The sequence below is a fragment of the Castanea sativa genome, chromosome 12 (assembly GCF_040712315.1).
Source record: "Castanea sativa cultivar Marrone di Chiusa Pesio chromosome 12, ASM4071231v1".
Taxonomy (NCBI): domain Eukaryota; kingdom Viridiplantae; phylum Streptophyta; class Magnoliopsida; order Fagales; family Fagaceae; genus Castanea; species Castanea sativa.
This window is the reverse complement of record NC_134024.1, coordinates 11,406,640-11,429,488: the sequence shown is the minus strand read 5'-3', so window position 1 is coordinate 11,429,488 and position 22,849 is coordinate 11,406,640. Positions and strand designations below refer to the sequence as shown.

General features: G+C 37.3%; 1 protein-coding gene across 2 annotated transcripts; it reads right to left on the bottom strand.

Moving 5' to 3' along the window:
* Nucleotides 1-19,866: 19,866 nt before the first annotated feature.
* LOC142621073 (putative inositol oxygenase) lies at nt 19,867-22,559 on the bottom strand. Of its 2 annotated transcripts, XM_075794386.1 has the most exons (12): nt 22,467-22,523; nt 22,292-22,329; nt 22,075-22,153; nt 21,896-21,974; nt 21,379-21,583; nt 21,101-21,160; nt 20,960-21,012; nt 20,746-20,868; nt 20,546-20,615; nt 20,366-20,444; nt 20,094-20,175; nt 19,867-20,001 (listed from the first exon to the last, which is right to left on the bottom strand). In XM_075794386.1, the coding sequence occupies exons 1-12, from the start codon at nt 22,517-22,519 to the stop codon at nt 19,975-19,977; spliced, it is 948 nt and encodes a 315-aa protein (XP_075650501.1). In that variant the 5' UTR covers nt 22,520-22,523; the 3' UTR covers nt 19,867-19,974. The 2 variants fall into 2 exon arrangements, with proteins under 2 accessions (XP_075650501.1, XP_075650502.1); XM_075794387.1 differs by lacking the exons at nt 21,896-21,974; nt 22,292-22,329 and having other exon boundaries at nt 22,467-22,559.
* Nucleotides 22,560-22,849: the final 290 nt, after the last annotated feature.

The following is a 22,849-nucleotide window of genomic DNA, read 5'->3' as shown; positions in this document are numbered from 1 at the left end:
CACCATTAATATCATTTTTTCATTTACCAATAATCACTCACCACATTAACTATTTGCAAAATTTTTTGTAAAATAGTTGGTATTTCTAGCATTATTTTTTCGAATTTATCATTAGAAGTTAAAATAATCGTTATTTATCAAGATTAATGCAACAAAATAAAAAACTAAATTAATGCATGCATTTAGGGTCCCTAAATAATCATTATTTATCAAAATTAATGTAAAAAATTAAAAACCAAATTAATGCATCTATGCATTTATGGTCCTTAAATAATCATTATTTATCAAAATTAATGCAAAAAAAAATTAAAAACCAAATTAATGCATCTGTGCATTTATGGTCCCTAATTGATAATTATTTATCAATATTAATGCAAGAAAAATTAATGCATCTATGCATTTATGGTCCCTGATTAGTCATTATTTATCAAAATGAATGCATCTATGTCTTGTCTGTTTTTTTGCACTATAATACATTGATAGTCATGCTAATGAGTGTCTTTAGGGTAATGGTTAACAATCAATTTTAAGAAAATTTTGACACAACTTTTATGAAAAATAAAAAAACTGTCAAAATATAAATTGTTTTTTTTTTCCCCATAAAAACGTTCTTTAAATGGATTGTTAACCATTACCCTAAGGGTATCCGTTAGCATTTCACTTAATTGTTTTATCATTTTTTTTTTCGTAAAATGTTTCTAAAAATAGTTCCTAAACCAATATTTTTATGACATCTGTTAGCATTTCACTTTGATAAATAATGATTATTAGGGACCAAATATGCATAGATGCATTGATTTGGTTTTTGATTTTTTTTTGCATTAATTTTGATAAGTAATGATTAATTAGGGACCATAATTGCATAGATTCATTGATTTGGGTTATTTATTTATTTATTTATTTGCATTAATTTTGACAAATGATGATTAATTAGGGACCATAAATGCTTAGATGCATTAATTTGGCTTTTGATTTTTTTTTTTGAACAAAGATAGAATTCTACTTTAGTTTAGTTTAATCTAAGTATATGTGTGTGATCTCAAAAAAAAAAAAAAAGCATATGTGTGTGAAGTTCTCTTTTGAAAACTTGAACCCTGACCATTGTTTCTACACACCCTACAAACACTTACATAGTTATGGAATGATCATTATGCCAAAAGTGTGCCGTGGCTGTTTTTTATTTGGAAATGAATTTTTTTTGATTAATTAGGGTCAAAGATGTCAAAGGAAACTTTTGATAAAGACGAAAAACAAGAGTAATGAAAGAGTTTGATTTGCAAAATCTTTTTTTATTTTGTAACAAAAAAGTAATGATTAATGTCAAATGTGTAATATAACAACCCATTGTAACCGACAAAATGCATAAAAAGAATGACAGGCGCAATTTTTTGACCAGAATGATAGGAACAATATAAGGATTCGGTTTGTCAATATATATATATATATAAAAGGATTCGTTAGTACAAGAGTTGTTGTTGTTGTTTTATTTATTTATTTATTTTTTTACTAATAAAAAAAAGAGTTAAAAAAAAAACCATTTTTAACGTCAGTGGTGGATTTCTTATAGTACGAGAAATTTAAGAAAACTCATTATTTTTAATGGAATAGATTAATAGTGGCATGCCTTGCTGTACACCAATGGTATTAATGGGCTTCACGTACTATGAGTGTCGGATGGTAATTACACATGAGTTACTTTTTTTTTTAATACTTAAAAATAAGAAAAAGATAAAAACTCTTTCACTATAAATAACTTGGCCCACCCATTGGTGGATCTAGAATTCTTATTTAGGGGGCAAGATTAATAAACAATATTAGAAAATGAAACTATAGACGACGAAATTTTTTAGTTCGAAATAAATCAAACAAGTAAAATAGTTTCACAAATACGAATTTGTATTGATAAATGTGTGGTACAATTCTCTGTAATTACAAAAGAGTGATCCTCTGATTCGATCTCCTTGAAAGATTTATTGATTGGAATTGTGGTAATGTGATTTTGATTTGAACATAAGATATTCTTCAATTTGGCTGAGGAATGGATCGAAGATCTTTGAAACGGAATTACAATGAATCTCTGTCTATGAGCTTGTTAGAAATTCTTTGTTCTTTGTGTTCTTCGTGTGTTCTTCGTGTTTGAAGGTTTGTGGTAGAAATTCTTCGGGGCTTTGGAGGCTTGAATTCGTAGAGCTTCACCAATTTGTGGTTTGTTGAGGCTTCTAGAGGCTTTTGAGCTTGATTCCAGTGAACTTTGAGATCTGGACGAGTAGTTTGGATGATTTTGCTTCGAATGTTGCTTGTATTTGAGGTTGAAGTTCTTGAAATTCTTGAAGGCTTTGGGGTTTGATTCCGGCAGAGCTTCTGGATTTCTAAACTCAAGATATCTTCTTCCTTTTCTCTCTCTGTGTCCTCCCAAATGTCTTAGGAAGGCTTCTAATTATAGGAGTTTAGGGGTAGGTGAGCGACACGTGGCGGAGTCTGATTGGTGACACTTGTCACATCTTGATTGGTTCGCTTATGTCATCGCTTACACGTGCAGGGCTGCTTGTGTCATCGCTTACACGTGTTGATACAATTTCATGCCTTTATTTCAATGACACTTGGCAAATTTCTATTGGAATCCAAATAGTGATGGCAAAACCTAGCAGCAGTACGTGGCGCCTTGTAATTGGCTGTATTTTGTGGATTTGGTAGTATGATGTGTCAGCTTGTGATAGGTCTGGAATTTTCCCTCTCTACAAATGCCCCCTCGAGACTCGTTCATGCACACAGTTTTGGAGTGTGGTGAGTGAATAAGTCTTGAAAGAAAATGAGTCTTGAAATAGTTGAAGGTGGTGGAGCTTTTAGCAGGATGAAGTAATTGCAAAAGAGTAGACCCACCCATATGAAAGGCTTTGATGAGACCGAGAAGAGGTCTACCAGTATTTGAATGTGTTCGTGTGACCGAGCTTTCTCAGTAGAGGTTAAGTCAAAGTAATTTCAGAAAAGTATTTTGGATCGTTGGTGGTGATCACAGGGTGTTGAAGATGGAGAAGAGGTGAGAATGTTGGCTGGGTACAGCATGCAGAGCTCTGGAGCTAGCCTCTTATTTTTAAGGACTTCTGGTGAAGTTATATCTGAAGGGTATACTTCGGATCACAGAGAGAACATGTGGGAGTGTGGTTGAATGTGCTTATGTTATCGCATCACTCTGGTTAAGTTGAGGTAATTTCAGAAGGGATTCTGGGCATGTTGTTGTTGATGGTGAAAAAGATGGTGATGAAGCAAAGTGAATGGGTGAGGCATACGACACCATGGCCTTGACCCTTCATGTTGGGGACTCTCTGGCGTAGATGTCTCTAGGAAGTACACCTTCAGATGTAGGACTAGCTACATGCTGAATGAAGTCCGATGGCAAGTCGTTGAATGCGCATATGTGACTGGACCATACTGACGGACATTAAGTTGAAGTAATTTCAAAAGCATATTTTCTGAAATTCTTCAAGCTGATCTTAAGTTGGAGTAATTCTAGAAAGTGTGCTTTGTGGTACCATCAATGATGACCTTTGGACCCCATGCTGGTGGAAACATGGAATGAGGCTTTGGTGACCCTTCACCGACACCAAAGGCTAATTTCTGATGAGCTGGTACCTTGGAGGTCATCACAAGCGTTGGATGGGAGACAATTTGTAGGATACTCCAACACTTTTTACCATCTTCACCTGATGCAATTTTGTTGGGAAAGCACAACAAATGAAAGATGGAGCTAACTTGTGATCCTGGCTTTAGAAACCAGCCAAGCTACTGTTTGTTCCGAACCACTGCTTCTAATGGGAGACCAAACAGTTGAAGAGAGACTACGGAAGCCCTGTTTTTAGGAACAGGCGTCTCTGCTGGACTTGGATTTCCTGGCCAATCAATTCCACGGAGGCATGGAAGGTCGATGCAGACCTTGTTATGAATAACTTTATGAACAAATGTGGTCATTATGTGAGGAAACAAAATTTTTTTGAATCCTAAAATAGTGATGATGTTGTGAGAAGGGTTACTACTGAACCATGAAGGGTTTGATTTCAAAATGATTATGAAGCGATCTTGGTTGCTAGGTATTGAGAATGACGAGGCCATAGTGAGAACTGGCTGTGAGAAAGAGGATTTGAAAGAAGCAAATCTTCATTTCATGACTCAGTATATGTGTTTTTTTTTTTTGATGGATTTAGCGGATCTGGCCCTTCTATTTATAGTGAAGAGGTGAAGAACGGTAGTTGGGTAGTTAAGAACGGCGGATGAGACTTTTTGGTGGGAACGGTGGATGAGAATGTTAGGCGCCGAATGGGAACGTTAGGTTGGAGACTGGTAGGCACCGACAAAAATAATAGGCTGAAGTAGTGACCCAATGTAATTTCAATTTTGAGACATACTTGTGAGAGTTCGTCTGTTTTTGAAAGGGGAGCCTTGATCAAGTCTGGAGGATAATTTTGAGGGAATCCAAACCAAATGGATGGATTTTAAATTATGATCTTGAGAGCTTAAATTTTGGACACCGCTAGTACTTTGGAGAAGTGGATGTAGTTTCTAAGTCCAAAACAAATACCTAGATTTCAAAATCAAAATCTTTGCGAAAACCTGATGGTACAAGTTTTGCTTGAACATCTTGATCTTCGGTCAAAGTTTACATCAAAGCCAATAGTTGTAGAATCACACTATTTGAGCAATTTTGAATTCTCAAATGAATAAATAGACCCCAAAATTGGAAAGTACGCGAAAAATTGAGCAAGACAGGTCAATCTTAAAAATTTTGACTTTGGTCAAAATTTGTGCAAAAGTCAATTTTTTTAGAAATTGGACTGTTGTACAATTTTCGAGTCTCAGTTGAAGAAATAGACCCCAAAATTGGAAAGTACGTGAAAAATTGAGTGGGACAGGTCAGTTTTGAAAATTTTGACTTTTTGGTCAAAGTCAAAGTTAAAGTCTTAATTTGCCAAAGTTTTTTTATTTTATTTTTATTTTTATTTTTATTTTTATTTTTATTTATTTATTATTTTTTTTTTTTTTCAGGTGGTCCGGATCCGGGTCGGGTCGAACTGGGTCGGGGAGGATGACGTCATCCGTGACGTCATTGGATTGACCTGGCACGTGTGGCGTGTGTGGAGCGTGTGACGCGTGTGAGAAGATGATCTGGCGCGTGTGGCGCGTGGAACGAAGATCCGGCGCGTGTAGGCATGTGGAAGATGATGGTGGCGCGTGGGAGCGCGTGTTCCTTCGTCGGAGCTTCTGGCTGCGCATGGCGGCGCGTGGCTCATCGTTTGGGCTTGAAATTTCTACATCTTGTAGTTATAAGGCCGTAGAAGACCCCTATATGGTCAGTTTTGTGAAATTGTGCACAGATTTGCACATTTTTGATGGATTAAACCGGTGGTCATCGCGAGCTTGTGGCGGCGCGTGGTGGCGCGTGGTTGATTGTTTGGACCTAAAAATTTCAGGTTTTGTAGATCGAAGGCCGATAGCTCTAATGGTGGTATCAGTTTTGTGAAATAAGGTCTGGATTTTCACAAATTTGGACGAGAAAGTCGTGGGTCTTTGTTGGACTTATGGGTTTTTTTTTTTTTTTTTTGGTCTAATTTGTGGTGGCCGCCCTGACAGGATGCAGAAATTCTGGTGGCCGCCCTGACAGGATGTAGAAATTCTGGTGGCCGCTGAATGTTGATTCTTTGGGTCATCTTTGTCAGAGAACTTGAAAATTTGGAAAAGAAGCAAGCATTGTTGGACTCCTCCTTATTTGTTTGAAGTCCTCCGAAGATTTTTATGGCATCCTGTCAGAGGATTTGAAAATTTGGAAGAGAAGCTTTGCTTGTTGAACTTTGCTACTTCTCCCTTTTTTTTTTGTCTGCTAGTTTAGCAGAAATTCTCTATATAAGATGTGAGATTGGCTTCGTTCATTTGGGCATTCTTAGCCTTCAGTCTTCTTCTCCAGCTTTTAAGATTTTTTTTTTCTTTTGTCCTTTGTTTAGACATGCAATGAGATTTTCTTCTGACATTTTTTTTTTCTTTTCTTTTGTCCTTTGTTTAGACATGCAATGAGATTTTCTTCTGACATTTTTTTTTTCATTTTTGCTTGTTTTTGTTTTGCAGCTCAATTTCCTTGATCTTTAGGTTTTGACATCAAACTTCACGTTGACGTTCTCATAGAAATGTTTGTCTTCATTTGGGGACTTTGTATTTCATTGATAGCAACATTGCAAGAACTTATGCCTTTATGTTGTTACATTCTTTTCTTGCATCAACAATCTTTTAGTGATATTCGTCTTTGCAACGACGTTTCCAAAAGGATATTCAGCTAGACAATAATGCTATCGCCCATGAAGCTACATCAACACTTCATTTGCACAAAAGCCATGCCAACATTCATCTTTGCCATGAAGCTACGTCAACATTTCATTCACATCGAAGCTAGGCCAACAGTTCATCTATATTGAAGTCGTGCTGACATTCATCTTTGCCATGAAGCTACGTCAACACTTCATTCACATCGAAGCTGGGCCAACATTTATCTTTGCCATGAAGCTACGTCAACATTTCATTCACATCGAAGCTGGGCTAACAGTTCATCTATATTGAAGTCGTGCCGACATTCATCTTTGCCATGAAGCTACGTCAACACTTCATTCACATCGAAGCTGGGCCAACATTTATCTTTGCCATGAAGCTACGTCAACACTTCATTTGCACAGAAGCCATGCCAACATTCATCTTTGCCATGAAGCTATGTCAACACTTCATTTGCACAGAAGCTGGGCCGACATTCATTTTTGCCATGAAGCTACGTCAACACTTCATTTGCACAGAAGCTGGGCCGACATTCATTTTTGCCATGAAGCTACGTTAACACTTCATTCGCATTGAAGTTGCACTAATATTGGCTTTTATAATGAAGCTTGAAGTTTCAAGAAGCTCCTATCAAGACTTTGAGGATGCAAAGAGATGCTAATAAAACCTTGAAGGTGTGAGAAGAATGCCGCCATGATTTTGACATTGCACGAACATGCTCTTAGAGGAGAAATGACGCAACATCAATTTCAGATGTTGGAGGAAGGTGACGTTGCCCAGATTTTAGAGACATAACACGACTCAGAAGGGAGATGATGTGGTTCAAATTTCAGAGTTGTGAAGTGGCACAACCTAGAAGAGAGACAATATAGCCTAGACTTGAAAGGTACAAAAAGATGCCCCCAAGAGATAAGTGATACAAAGTATACTTCAGAGACGTGGGAATACATCCATAAAAGATGAGCAATGCCATGCAGACTCCATTCCTTGCAACAGAGGTTGAAGATTTTATTTTACTCCACAACCGAGAATCAACTTATCATTGTTTCAAGGAAAGCTAAGTAACACCAATTCTTTGCAGCTATCACTTTCTACCACAATGATCTTTGAACATCATATAGTGAGCAATTGATTGATCTTAAGCGACGCCTTGCCAATCAAAGGGTTCTTGAAAGCATGTTGACGACCTTTGGACAAACTCTTCAAGCTAGACTGGCAGCCCTTCTTCTTTTTATGTGACTGAACTTAGTGAAAAGTACTAAGCTGCCTATGTACCCCGGAGAGGGATCAAGTCATTACGTAGTTCAACCAAATTTTTTTTTTTTTTTTGATGATTTTTTTTTTCATGGTTTTGATGATTTTTTTTTTTGTTTTGTTTTGTTTGTTTGTTTTTTTTTTTTTTTTTTTTAAATTTTTTGTTGTTGTTTCTTTTTACAAAAAGGGAGGGCTCACGTGTGTAATCCTCGCCCTACACCCCACGATATTTCATGGGTACCAATTGCGCAATAGTGGGTATCACCTCTAATCGAACCCGAGACCTTGGCCTCAAGGGCGACATGGGCATCCAATCACTACGCCACACTCACAAATGGTGACATAGAGTGGGATTGATTTCTTCTTATTTGTGCACTTTCAAAGGTAATGGGAAAACATCATGTACCCTTGTAGTGCTACAATGGGTAGTTTAAGCTCTTACCGAGGAGCAATTCTTGAGTTTCAAGAATAGAAGTGTTTGAGGAACTTCCCATTGATGGGGCCGATCCTTACACCCTCCTGATCAATCAACTTGTAAGCTCCATTAGTGTAGACTTCTTGTACAACATAAGGTCCATCCCATTTCGAGGTGAACTTACCGCCTGTACGATAAGTCATGATGATAGGTCTTCGAATAGCGAGGACTAAGTCACCAACTTGGAATGATGGTGGTTTAACTCTTTTATTGAATGCGCTTGACAAACGAGCTTAATAGCACTCAAGGCGCTGTTGGGCCTCGAGCCTTTTCTCATCCAGTGCCTCCAACTTTTGTAACCTAAGCTTGGCATTTTCCTCTTCAGTTAACCCTTCTAGAATGACGATCCGTAGTGATGGGATCTGGCGTTCTAAGGGAAGGATAGCTTCTACTCCATAAACGAGAGAATACGGGGTCACTTGAGTAGGCGTTCGAAATGTTGTTCGATATGCCCATAATGCTTCTCCAATTCTTTCATGCCAGTCTCGCTTAGTTTTGGATACTACTTTCTTTAACAAACTGCCAAGAGTTTTGTTAAAGGCTTCGGCTAATCCATTCGCCGGAGCATTGTACATAGAAGAATTGTACTGTTTGAATGCAAATTTCTCGCACAATTCTGTCATCAACCTATTCTGAAACGGTTTGCCATTATCGGTTATGATATATCGAGGGACACCATACCGATAGATCAAGTGAGTTCGGATAAAATTGACCACCGTCTCTTTCTTTACTTCCCTAAGAGGCACAGCTTCTGCCCATTTTGAGAAGTAATCAGTTGCAGCCAAGATGTACAAATGGCCACCAGATGATTTTGGTAATGGTCCTATTGCGTCAAGCCCCCATGCATCAAAAGGCCAAGAAGCTACAGTTGGGTGTAGAGGTTCTGGTGTCTGATGGATGAAGTTTGCATGATATTGACAAGCTTCGCACTTCTTAGCATACTCCATAGAATCTTGCACCATCGTAGGCCAATAGTAACCCATTCGCTTGATCCTGTAGTGTAACTTAGGACCTGATTGGTGTGCACCGCATATTCTAGAATGAGCTTCTTCTAAGGCTTGTTTAGCCTCTTCCTCTCCTAAGCAACGGAGAAACAAACCATCAAATGAACGGCGGAAGAGAGTTTCTTTATAGTAAATGAATCGAGCAGCTCTTCGCCGAACTTCGGTGTTGTGGCGTACATCATCTGGGAGTCTTCCATGTTGAAGGTACTCAATGATTGTTTGTCGCCAATCTTCCTTTTCGACAAGGCATACAGAAATGACGTTGGCTTGCTTTTCTTCTTTTTCTTCTTCAATCACGGAGGGCACCACCCACCTTTGGGAAACAGCAACTTTGGCTGTCTCTTCTTGGGATAATGCTAAGGTGGTAGCCAAATTAGCTAAGGCATCAGCTTGTCTATTTTCCTTCCTCGGTATATGCTCCAATGTAATTGCCTCAAAATTTGTGAGCAACTTCTTCGCATATTTGCAATAAGGGACAAGGTCCTTTTTCTTGACATCATACTGCTCCAAGGTTTGGTTGAAAATTAATTTGGAATCCCCAAAGATCTCAAGATGCGATATGCCAATTTCAATGGCCATTTGTAGACCAATGATCAATGCTTGATATTCGGCTACATTGTTAGAGCAAAGTTCGCTTAATGAGAACGAATATAGAAGTATTTGTCGTTGTGGAGAAACAAACACTACACTTGCCCCCGCTCCTTCTTGACGCACAGCCCCATCGAAAAACATCATCCGTGGTGGCATTACTTCAATGTAAAACACATCTTCGTCTGGGAAATCATCAGAGAACTCCCAATCAGATGGAACTGGGTGATCAGCTAAGAAATCTGCCAATACTTGTCCTTTGATGGCTTTTTGCGGAACATATGTAAGATCGTATTGTTGTAGCAAGACTGCCCATCGAGCTATGCGACCCGAAACCACTGGCCTGGAGAGGACATATTTAACCGGGTCCACCTTTGCTATCAAATGGACCGTATGTGCTTGCATGTAATGTTCCAGTTTGTCTATGGCAAAGAAAAGAGCGAGGCACATCTTTTCAATAGGAGAATAATTTAATTCAGCTCTATTGAGAGTCCGACTCAAATAATAAAGGGCTCTTTCTTTCCCTTCTTTATTTTCTTGTGCCATAAGAGCACCTAGAGACCTTTCTTGTGCCGCGATGTACAACACCAAAGGCTTTCCCGGGATAGGAGCACCTAAAACTGGAGGATTAAGCAAGTATCTTTTGATGCGTGCAAAAGCATTGCTACAAGCCTCATCCCATTGAAAGTGTGCATCCTTCTTCATTAATCTATTGAAAGGTTGACATCGACCTGCCAAGTTTGAAATGAATCGTCGTATGTAAGCTAGTTTTCCTTGCAAGCCTCTAAGTTCTCGCAGGTTCTTAGGCTCTGGCATTTTCTGGATAGCTTCAATTTTGGACTGGTCAATTTCAATACCGCGGTGCCTCACAATGAAACCAAGAAATTTCCCGGATGTTAAGCCGAAAGCGCATTTGCGAGAGTTCATTTTAAGCTGATACTTTTTTAAGCGGTTGAACACGGATCGTAAATCTACCAAATGGTCTTCCCTTCTTTTTGTTTTAACCACCAGATCATCGACATAACACTCCACGTACTTATGAAGTACATTATCAAAGATCTTTTGCATGGCTCGTTGATAAGTGGCACTAGCGTTCTTTAATCCAAAAGGCATCACTTTGTAACAGTAAATACCTTTAGGGGTACGAAAAGCTGTGAACTCTTCATCCTTAGGATTCATTCTAATTTGGTTGTAACCAGAAGAGCCATCCATGAAAGATAAGGCTTCATGACCAGTAGTGGCGTCAACCATGATCTCAGTAATAGGCAACGGAAAATCATCCTTTGGACATGCATTGTTCAGGTTACGGAAGTCAACGCACACCCGGATTTGTCCATTCTTCTTTTTGACAGGGACGATATTAGCGATCCACTCCGGATACTGTACTTCACGGATGAAGCCTGCCTCAATTAGCTTATTGACCTCAGTTTCTATTTGAGGGATAAGCTCCGGCCGAAAGCGTCTTTGAGCTTATTTTACTGGGTGCACGCCCTTCTTTACTGCCAGATGGTGTAATGCAATACTTGGATTGAGCCCAGGCATTTCTTTGTAAGTCCAAGAAAACACATCTTTATATTCTACCAGGAGCTGGAGGTACCCTTCTTCTTCTGCAGGAGTGAGAAGGGCACTGATGAAAGTTGGTCGAGGTTCTTCAGTAGTTCCTAAATTGATCTCTTTAAGTTCATCAACCGTAGCCTGTACTCCATCTTCCAAGGCTAGGGGAGCTTTATCGACCTCATTCTTTGTGGCTTCATCATCTGACAGTATATCTTCTTCTACTGTAATGTGAAACGAGGATGATACTTCTTCATTTTGCTCATTGTGGACGAGCGACTTACTTGTGTGTACAATCATTTGCCTTTTGACTTTGAGAGCTCCTTCAGTGCTGATATCCAAGATAAAGTTACGCTTCATGCGTGAAGGAATACTACTACGTATCTCATCATTAGCTTTCTCCTCCTTTTGGTCCTCAGAGTTTATTGAACTTTCAGAGCAAGTATCAATGGGCCTTTTTGTTGCCCCCAATCGATTAAAGACTGATCCACACGCAAAAGTGTCCCGACTTTGCGTTAAACAAGCCGTATTCAACCTGTCGAACACTGTAATTCGTGGCGATGAAGCCTTAATGCGATCGAAAACTGAGATGTGTGATGAAGAGTAATCTTTTCTTTGATTCAAACTTTCATCAACCTCTACTGTTATGTATTGGGAACTTGAAGCATTGCTTCTTTTATTGATCCATATTTGAGCTGGTGGTTCTGGAGTATAACCTATTCCGATCTTTGGGATAGGAATTTCATGCTCCTCAAGTTGCATTTTCCCTTGCGTTTTACTAAGGCCGTGCATCTTTTCTCCGGTGGCTTCCGGAATTAGTTTCCCTAGGCCGCTTTGTTTTGAGAAATCATAGCTTGCTTTGGCTAATAGCCTATATGCCTTTGGGTCAAACCATTCTTTCGTCGGTTTACTTGGTAGAATACCATGCTCTGTCAGACTTTGTGAAGACCTCACAAATCCATTTAGTGGCTTTGAGGGCAAAGGATTTGTGGATGAAGTTAAAGGCATTACATGATTTTCTTTCAATATGGCTACATCCTTCATCGTGAGCTTTGTAGGAGGTCTTTGCATGTCCATTGTAGATTGAAGGCATTCCGTGAATGGTGATTGTCCGTTTTTGCGGCGTGACAATGGTACATAACGGAGGAATGGAGGGTTATTGGAAGGCGTAGAACTTTCACCTACTCTCTCTGAATTGCTAGTAGACTCACTAGACTGGTTATTCCCATATCGTGGACCTTCCTTTGGGGAAGGAATATCCTCTCTAGTGATGAATTTAACATGCTTCTTTTCACCCTGCTTGCTTTTCATGGACGGAACTTCAACTGGGAGAACTTCATTAGGGATATCATCTTCTACATAAAACTTCGCGTCAGCAAAGTGAGCTTCAGTTTCAGAAAAAGGCTTCAAGTCGGCATCTACTTTCTTTATTCCATCTTGAAGATACTTGAAACGTTGGTGCAAAGTTGATGGCACTATTCCGTTCCCATGGATCCATGGACGTCCTAACAACATGTTGTAGGTTGTCTTGGCATCAATGACATGGAACAAAACATTGCTTGTCAATTCTCCAATAATTAACTCCAAGTGTATCATGCCGATGGCGCGTTGTCCTCCTTGGTTAAAACCTTGTATGACCAAGAGACTGTGTGATAATTCCTCCATAGCAAGACCAAGTCGTCTCATTGTCATTTTCGGTAGTATATTAATAGCTGAACCTCCTTCAATGAGAATGCGATCAACTTTTTGTTCACGAACATAACCAGAGACATAAAGTGGACGATTGTGAGGCTTAGGGCCTAACAATAGATCCTCGTCAGTGAAAGTCAAGTCTGGAGAGCACGCGAAACATTCCTGTGTTTGTTGAAGCGTATTGGTACAAGGAGTGTAAATCTTTGGCTCTTTAAGAGCTTGGATGATCCCTTCTTTCGGTGAGGTGGAGGATTGCGAGGGTTCAACTTTATCAACCTGAGATTTGAGTTGTTCTAAAGACGACAAAGTCTCATTCGAACTACCATGGTCAACATCTTCTTGTTTTTCATCAACTTCACAACGAGAGACCGTGTGAACAGCTTCCGCTGACTTGTTTTGAAAGAATTTTATGGGGAAAAATTCCTCCAATGTGACAAGACTTCAAAATTTTTGGGTTTGTGCAGAATCATCCCACATTTCCGTTCTTAGTCTTTCTTTTTTTTTATCATTATTTCTTCTTGACTGCGGCTGAATTTGGTTTTGTGCTCTTCTGGACTCTTGGGTGATCAAATGAAGAGGGAATGCTCGTCTCTTCTTCCATCTCTTACGAGTAACCAATGTCCAACCTTCTTCCTCATCCATTACTGACTTTTTATCACCATTTGAGTTATAATCAGATGCTTTTTGTGAGAGCTAAACTTGAACAGGTTCCAAAGAGCCAAATTGGATGAACGTGGTATTCGCCCTCTGCTTAGTAGTTGGAAACTTGCAACTAGGCGACTCGTAAGCAAATGTTACAAGGTTTGACTGAGCAACGTCATTAACATCTAAGTCGATTTTCCTTTCCTTGGCTAGCTTCATGATGAGTTCTTTAAGAACAAAGCATTTTTGGATTGGATGACTTATGATGCGATGATACTTACAATAGTTCGGGTCATCAACCTTTCCTATTTCTTCCGGTCGTTTGCATTCTGGAAATTCAATTAATTTCAAGTTGAGCAGTTGTTCTAGCATTTCGGGTATATCAGCGTCAAAGAAAGGATACACCTTTTGTTCCCATTCTTTGAGTGATGAGCGACGCGTCTCGCGTCGTTGGCCTCCCTCAGGCCTCTTTTCGTTAGCCTTTACATTTCCCGTTGAAATTTTGACTGGGGCAGAGTTGACATTCATGGAGTGTCTGACATTACTTTTCGTATTCCTGTCATTTTTCCTTATTTCTCGCCTTTCTTTCTTTTCTTCAGGTACGGGAGGTTTCATATTTTCATGGTAAGAGATACTCAATTCCATGTCGTGCGCACGAGTTGCCAATTCTTCGAATGTTCGGGGTTTTACCCCTTGTAGGATGTACAGAAGTCCCCAATGCATGCCTTGGATGCACATTTCTATAGCGGATATTTCAGACAGTCTATCCTTACAATCTAAACTCAAAGAACGCCATCGACTGATGTAGTCAACAACGGGTTCGTCTTTCCACTGCTTAGCATTGGTAAGCTCCATCATGCTTACCGTGCGGCGCGTGCTGTAAAACCGGTTAAGGAACTCCCTTTCCAATTGATCCCAACTATCAATCAACTCAGGTTCCAAGTCTGTATACCAATCAAAGGCATTCCCTTTCAGTGAACGAACAAACTGCTTTACAAAGAGGCCTCCTTGAGTCCCTGCATTCTCACAGGTTTCTACAAAGTGAGCAATGTGTTGTTTGGGGTTTCCCTTGCCATCGAATTGCAAGAACTTGGGGGGTTGATACCCATTTGGCATTCTCATATTGTCAATGCGCTTCGTATAAGGTTTTGAATACATGAGAGAATATGTGGAAGAACCTCCATATTGTGCTCGTATGGTGTTCGTTATCATGTCCTGCAGTTGTTGTACAGATATCGAGGCCATTTAGGTGGAATGTCCTTGTTGAGAAGTGCCTTCACCTCCTTTTCCCTTATCACCCCTAGCATTTTCTCCCTTCAAGGTAAAGCCAAGAGGGTGCTCAAGGTCTGGATTTGATTCACCCGAATCTTGGACTTCCAGTTTGTTCATCAGGGTTGCAATTTGGACATCCTTATCTTCAAGTGCTTTTGTAAGAAGGGTGACCCTTTGTTCCATTTCAGCCATCTTTTCTTCCACAGTAGAGGTGTTGGTCATCATCACTGGCATGACCTCTAGATATGATGGAGAAAACGATGAGACAGGGTGAGTCAAAGGCATTTTGTTCCTTAGGCTTCTCATCACGGGAGAAGAGTTGATAGAAAAGGTCTTTGTTGGGGATGATTCATCATTGATCTCAAAATCCTTCGAGACAGATGAATCCTTAGCGGTGGCTTTCCTTTTTGCAAGAAAGTCTAGAGAGATGATATTATGAAGCTTGCTTTCTTTGGTTGATTGGGGTTGCGGTTGATCAAGAGCTTTGGATCGACTACGAGTGATTGGGCCGACATAATCATCCGCAACGGAAGCATCCATCACCGATTTTTGAGCATTCTTGTTAGAAGCCATCGAAGCTAGCAGCAAATCGAATTTCTTTTCTTTTGAAAGAGAAAGAGATGAGAGGCAGAGATGTCCCACCGGGCGTGCCAGAATTTGTAGACGACTAAATTTCTTAGTTTGAAATAAACCAAACAAGTAAAATAGTTTCACAAATACGAATTTGTATTGATAAATGTGTGGTACAATTCTCTGTAATTACAAAAGAGTGATCCTCTGATTCGATCTCCTTGAAAGATTTATTGATTGGAATTGTGGTAATGTGATTTTGATTTGAACATAAGATATTCTTCAATTTGGCTGAGGAATGGATCGAAGATCTTTGAAACGGAATTACAATGAATCTCTGGCTATGAGCTTGTTAGAAATTCTTTGTTCTTCGTGTTCTTCGTGTTCTTCGTGTTTGAAGGTTTGTGGTAGAAATTCTTCGGGGCTTTGGAGGCAGAAATTCTTCGGGGCTTTGGAGGCTTGAATCCGTAGAGCTTCACCAATTTGTGGCTTGTTGAGGTTTCTGGAGGCTGTTGAGGTTTCTGGAGGCTTTTGAGCTTGATTCCAGTGAACTTTGAGATCTGGACGAGTAATTTGGATGATTTTGCTTCGAATGTTGCTTGTATTCGAGGTTGAAGTTCTTGAAATTCTTGAAGGCTTTGGGGTTTGATTCCGGCAGAGCTTCTGGATTTCTGAACTCAAGATATCTTCTTCCTTTTCTCTCCCTGTGTCCTCCTAAATGTCTTAAGAAGGCTTCTATTTATAGGAGTTTAGGGGTAGGTGAGCGACACGTGGCGGAGTCTGATTGGTGACACTTGTCACATCTTGATTGGTCCGCTTATGTCATCGCTTACACGTGCAGGGCTGCTTGTGTCATCGCTTACACATGCTGATGCAGTTTCATGCCTTTATTTCAATGACACTTGGCAAATTTCTATTGGAATCCGAATAGTGATGGCAAAACCTAGCAGCAGTACGTGGTGCCTTGTAATTTGTTGTATTTTGTGGATTTGGTAGTATGATGTGTCAGCTTGTGATAGGTCGGGAATTTTCCCTCTCTATAGAAACTAAAAAATATTAATTGAAATTAATAACAAAATAAATAAAAGGCTGCAAACAAATGTAATTGTCATACAAATTCTAATATAAATGTAAATTATAATTTATTTTTTCATACTTAGTTCAATTTACTCAACAATCACCAATGCTTTTCATATTTTAAAATTGCTACATGATTTTTAATTTTGAATATTCTAACAATCAAATTAAGAGATTAATCTAATACCTAAGTTTAGACATCTAATTTGATTCATTAAAATAAATGAAAAAAAAAATCTTAAAGTGTTATTAAAATTGTAATATACCCAAGGATAGAGTCAAGGCTTGGAATTAAGGGGGCGGTTTTGCTGCTAATTGTATGTTTTGGTTCTAGTCTCTAGATATGTTGTTTAGTTGTAGAGCTTTTTATTTATTTATTTATTGTGTCTTTGATGTGTACTATTGGGTAAGGACAAATTAGTTTGTTTAAAATTTTTTAAAGTGCCAAGTTATTTGTTTTGAGTAAAATTGGTTGATTGGTTCTTTCTTTTTTTTGGCTATTGGTAATTTTTATTGTTGGGCTAATTTTTCTGGGTTTGTATATTTTGTTTTAAACTTTAGATCTATAAAATTTTATAGCATTTAAAAGGAGGAAAATGCTAGAGCTACAAACTTTTTTATAAATTGCTGATGTGGTTAATGGTTATTGTTATGTAAAAAAGTGATGTAAGTGGTAAGCCTAGATGAGAACCAATAATAATTTACTATCCCAACTGTTTGTAAAAATAATGTAGAAAAGTTTGTGCCTATAACATTACTCTCAAAAGAATTAATGATATTGTTAGGGAGTAAAGTGTAATTTTATATTATAGAATTGCTAAAGTTACTGCATATATACGTACTAATAATTTTAAGAAAAATGCCCACCCTTATCCAAGAGTAGCTCCGTCATTGAATATACCTACAAAGTATTATATACATCTCACTGGCTTGTTCTTAAAAAAATGTAGAATTCAATATTTCTTTTTCTCTTTTAGGTCTTTAAAATTTGGGTATAGCAAATTTAGAATTTGATACTATGAAAGAGGAAAGAGATGGTGGAAATAAAAAAAGATACTGGATGGGGCTTTAGTACCGTATAAGAAAATCTAAATAATTTTTAATTAGTTATTTTGTGTATAATATGGGAACCATTAATTGAAAATGCCTTGAGGAAAGAAAAATTGGGATAAGGTGCCATGAATCATGCAATTTTGGTGAAAAGGAGAAAAAATTGGGATAAGCAAAATAAATTGCGGTGAATCAAAATAAGGGAAAATTTGTAGGTACTCCCGAAATATAAGTAAATGGTGCTCCCTCCTCTCGCTTTCATAATGGACTCTACCATAAATTTAATAAGTAAACTCTATCATGAATGTGAGAGAATGAAGTACCATTCTCCTTCCTCTAAGAATACTTAAGTGTATTACTTGAAAATAAGATAAAAACTAAAAGGAAAATTCTTGGTGTGTAAGAAAGATTAGAGTTGGGGTTGGGGGCAGCCTTTTTTTTTACCTCCTAGAGGCTAGTTTCTTCATGTGAGAACTAAAAAGAAGCGCTTTTTCAATTTGTGATGTGCTTTATATTAGAATCTCATACCTTCTCCATCGTGGTTTTATTTAATTATTATTTTTACATAAAAAAATACTCTCACAGAATAATTTTTTATGAGATCCATTTATCAATAATCAATTATAGGATGCTTCCTCTTGTTGTGTCTGGCTTGAAGACCCGCCCTCTTTTCTTTTTGATCAGTTAGCTTTTGATGTAACTTCTGTTTTGGTTTAATGAATTTCTCGTTTTGGATTTAAAAAAGGAAGGTTGCTTAACGTTAAACGCATTAAAAAGAAAAAAAAAAAATTTTAGAATGGTAAAGAGTTCAAGTAACTGCATCTGCTTTTTCACTGCGTAAGTTTTAAGTGATTTTTCTGTATGATGTTACTTAATTCCTTAACTTGTCCCATTTTCTAGTAGGTTGAGAATCACAAGCACCTCTTCTTTTGTAAAAATAAGAAAAAAAAAATGAAGAAGAAGATGGGATAGGGCTCAGGGTTATGAGTTCTATCCATATGACCGCAGAATGCCACTTTAGGCCAAGGATTGTTTGAAAGCACTTTTCAATAGGCTATTTAGCAATTTGCAGAGATGCCTTGGTGAAATGGGGTATTTAGCTATTTAGCTAGCTTACCTCCGTTTGATTTTTCTGGCTTGTACTCTTTTCAGAACTGTTATCACTTAGTCCCCTTTCCAATAAGCTCATATTTAACAACCAAAAAGTCTACTGGGAAAGCTTAGGCAAGAATATTTAATGAAATCAAATGAAGCATGATATCAGAACTAGCCTTAGCCCAATCACTAGCATATTCTAACTCTGCATAAGATCCCAACCAGCTCCTGCCTAGTTTAGCTGGTGCCAACACAAGATAAATGCCCCCAATTACACATAGCTATGGACAACACACAAGAAGAAGATGGCCCAACCACTGGCCTTAGGAATAGAGCCTACTAACAGTTGGGTTTAAGGCCTAATCTATTAATGTTCTTAATTTATTTGATATACTTTATGAAATGACAAAGTTTAGCTACAAAATTGGTTGTAGTTTATAAGGCTATAATTTTACTCAATAAAATAAATATTATTACATATATTGAAAATCTAACCATTGAATTTTATATTCTTTACGCTCTTAATACACATGTCAAATTTTGTGTCAATTGAATATTATTTACTATATGATCTATAAGTTTATATTTTATGTATAATTTTAAACTACAAAAACTTACAATTTAAACAAATTTTTGATGACATAACTATTGATTTTTAATTTTCTAGAAATTTTGCAAGTATGGAGGATATTAAAAAAAGATATAATCTAACGATAGATTTGTCAAAATTCACCTCTAATAAAATGTGTAGCCTTAGACTTCAGCTAATTTTGTAGCTGAACTTTGTCAAATTTTTAAATACTATTTTATTTTCTACTTGTTTTATGGATTTAATTCATCTTCTTACTAGATTAGTAGAATTTTCATTGGTTAGAATTGTTTTCTTTTCTTGTTAGGATAATAAGTTTGGAACTCTATTTAAAGAACCTGGAGTTCAGTATTGTATACAGTTTTGCTTCAGTAATCAAATTGATTGTTGGAGTTTTTCCTTCAATAGCTTGGTGTTGATTCCAGATAACCCTAGGTGTTGATTTCTAAGGGTTTTTTTTTTCATTGTTGTTGCTTGATGCTGATACAAAGCAAGCCTAGGTACAATCCATAGGTTTTTTTTTTCTTTGAAGCCGCAACATTAGCATTATTTGATTAGGCCCCAAGGCCTTAAAGACATCCCACACATGTCCTCCTGGCCATCAATATATAAGAACCAAACCAAATAATAATGAACACGCCATCATTATGATGTGTTTTATTTATTAATATTAATTAATATTTTACAAACTTCTTAGTACTGATTACAGAAATCTATAGTGCACATATAAATAAAATTAACTTCGCCATTTGAAAGCAAGCACAACTAAAAGTATGGCCGGCAGCCTAAAGCCGGATCCTCAAGGATTACCATCTGAGCTTTTCCGGGAAGTACTGCAAAAAGAAAAAAAAAAAAAAACCAATTTTAGTAAAGAAAAAAAAGTGTTTAAAATTACCAAAGCACAGAATTTTGCACTGGTACACACCTTTTTTATGAGGGATTCATAGTAAGGTTTAACTTTTTCAACGTCAATTTGAACGTTGCTCTTACTGTAGAGATCATATTTGCTGTTATTTTGTACAGTACAATAAAATCAGTTTAGTTGTCACAATCAGCTGAACAAAAATTGAATAATTGGTGGGGGAAAAACACTGATGCTCACAATCAGCTCAATGAGAAATGAATAATTGTTGGGGAAGAACACTGGTAAGAAAGAAAAAAAATGTACAAACTAAACAGCAAAATGGAAGCTCTTACTTGAATGTTTGAACCCATTTCAGATTCTCTCTGTCCTCCTCATTCATTAGGTATTGATATGCTCCTTCCTTATGCAATGCTGCAAGATGGACAGATAAAACTCATTTTATTGCATAAAAACAATTCGAGAATATTAACTGGTTTTCAAATTTACAGGAAAAGATAAAGAATAATACTCACGGTAAAATGAGTGATATCGGATGGCAAATAATGCAGCTGGAGGTAGAGTAGTTCCATTTGCCTTGGCCACCTAAGGATTTGGAAATAACATTATTAGTATTATGATTGTTATTTTGGAATAACATATTGTGGAATTTTCAATATGAAAATCTTATTAAAGATTTTTCATTAAAAATTCATTGAAGGTTCAGAGGATATACCATGTACATGTAATCGTCATGCCCCCATGACATCAGCACATTTTCTAGTCCACATCCTTCAGAGTAGATTCCAAGTTTAGTGTTGTAGGCAGGATTGTTGTAATCTGGATTTTCCTTGAAATACTGCAATGCAAAAGATTCGAAGAAATTTCTTTCAGTTGACTGACTACATATTGTCATGTCAAACATAATTAACTCATGTTTTTGAGAAGACCTTGTGATAAACAATCGATTCGTCAAAAGCACAACCAACATGATGCGTATCTCCTGCAACATCAGAATTCATCATCAGATTGAAATGATTCGAAACAAGAGAAATATATTAACATTTATTTGGTCAAAGAACATTTCTTACCTGTAACATCCCACTGGGGAAGCGATCCAAATTTAGAATGGAAAAGAACCTTTCCAAGATCTGAAAACCATGCAAGAATCAATTATGAAGTTGTTTAATATATTGTTTTATGTAAGCTTGAATATATAGGGCCTAGTGTGTGTAGTGATTATCTGATATTATGAATAAGAGCATAGAGCCACTAAGTTAAATAAATATATACAATTACACATTCAAAGAACTTATATTTTGCATGTTAGCCTCAGAACAGAAACTAGGAATGTGCATGGGGTATTTACCATGAATAAGGGCGGTCAAGTGCAGCCAATCTTCATTAGGATAATCTTTTCTTATGGCTTCAGCCGACTGCAGCAAATGCTGAATCTGAGCTTCATCCAGGTCAGGGTCACTTTCATCCACAAAACTGTCAAGGAGTTCAATGGCTTCCCATATGGACATCTCTGCCTTGTTCAATTTTGCATACTCTTCCCTTGTCCTCTTTACCTGCATTTGCATTGAAAGTTTCATATATCAAATTGAATCTATGAAGTCCTAAGTGTGCATTTGGGACAAGCTGAAAATTTCAGCTCATTTGTAATTTCAGATTATTTTTGCTATTATTCATGAGTCTCATTGCACTTTTTGTTTTTGGTACTATTCATGAGTATCACTGTACTATTCAACTAACTTTTACTTTTATCTACAGTACTTTCAGCAAAAAATTTTCAAAAATTTTCAGTTTCAGCTAAATAAGTTGTTCCCAAATGGACACGGTAGTTTAATATTTAAACATTAACTTATTGAAAGTGTACTTACAAAATCATATGTTTGGTTAATATGGTTCAGTCGATAGGTATTCTCCACAATACTTAGCCTCACACTTGCTTCATAATCCCTACCACACATTTCGAGAAAATTCATTGAATGAGAAACTACACCATTTATGAAAAACACCTGATCTCATAAACAAAGATTGTGGAAGAAAATGTCAAAACCTGAATGATTGGCCAAAGGCATTGGATTCTGGCACAGTAAATCCATCTGATGCTTCTTTTGGTATTGCATTCTCTGACACTAAACATTTTCAAACAAAAGATCACAAAAGTTAGACTCCAATTGAACTAAGCTTATAGTCTTATAGACTTATAATAAAATAAAAATTATTGACATTCATAGACAAAAGGAAGAAGGAAACAATAATCAAAGCTGTACCAAGCGCCTGGTTCTCAACAGCAATCATCTTGTTCCCACTTAAAAACTCAGAACAAGGCAAGCAAAGCAAAGACAAATACCATTGAAAGGCCCCAGTCAGATTTATAGGTAAATAATAAGTCCTCAACTGCAAATTTTCATTATCCTAGAGCCAATTTATCCAAACAAACTTTACCTTAAAATAACTTGTTTCTGTAAGAGTATTGAATGGTCAATCATTATCTCCATTTTAGCCATGTAACCACATTTCTAATGCTTTGGTTGTTTTGTTGCCAATAACGTGCATCGTTGTCATTTACAAAGAAAAGGGGATTAAGAAATGTGATAACGCATTGAGTCAGCTTTGTGGATAATCACATCCTATTTTTCGTAATGCAAAAAACTAGCCTAAGATATGGATGACAAGACAATCCAGTCATGGCCAATTCCATGTTTTGCGTTCTGTTATGAGGATAAGGCTTAAAAAAAATAAAATCAACAACTGAGCTAAGATATTTGTGTATGAATAGCCAAGAACCATCAGCAAACTTCAGTTTTTTTTTTTTTCCTCCATTGATA

Coding starts and splice junctions, on each gene's coding strand:
- LOC142621073 (XM_075794386.1), bottom strand. CDS start 22,519: ATGGAGATAATGATTGACCATTCAATACTCTTACAGAAACAAGTTATT. Junction 21,975..22,074: donor GCCTTTGGCCAATCATTCAG/GTTTTGACATTT, acceptor AATGTGTGGTAG/GGATTATGAAGCAAGTGTGA. Junction 20,176..20,365: donor AAATGGGTTCAAACATTCAA/GTAAGAGCTTCC, acceptor ACAAAATAACAG/CAAATATGATCTCTACAGTA.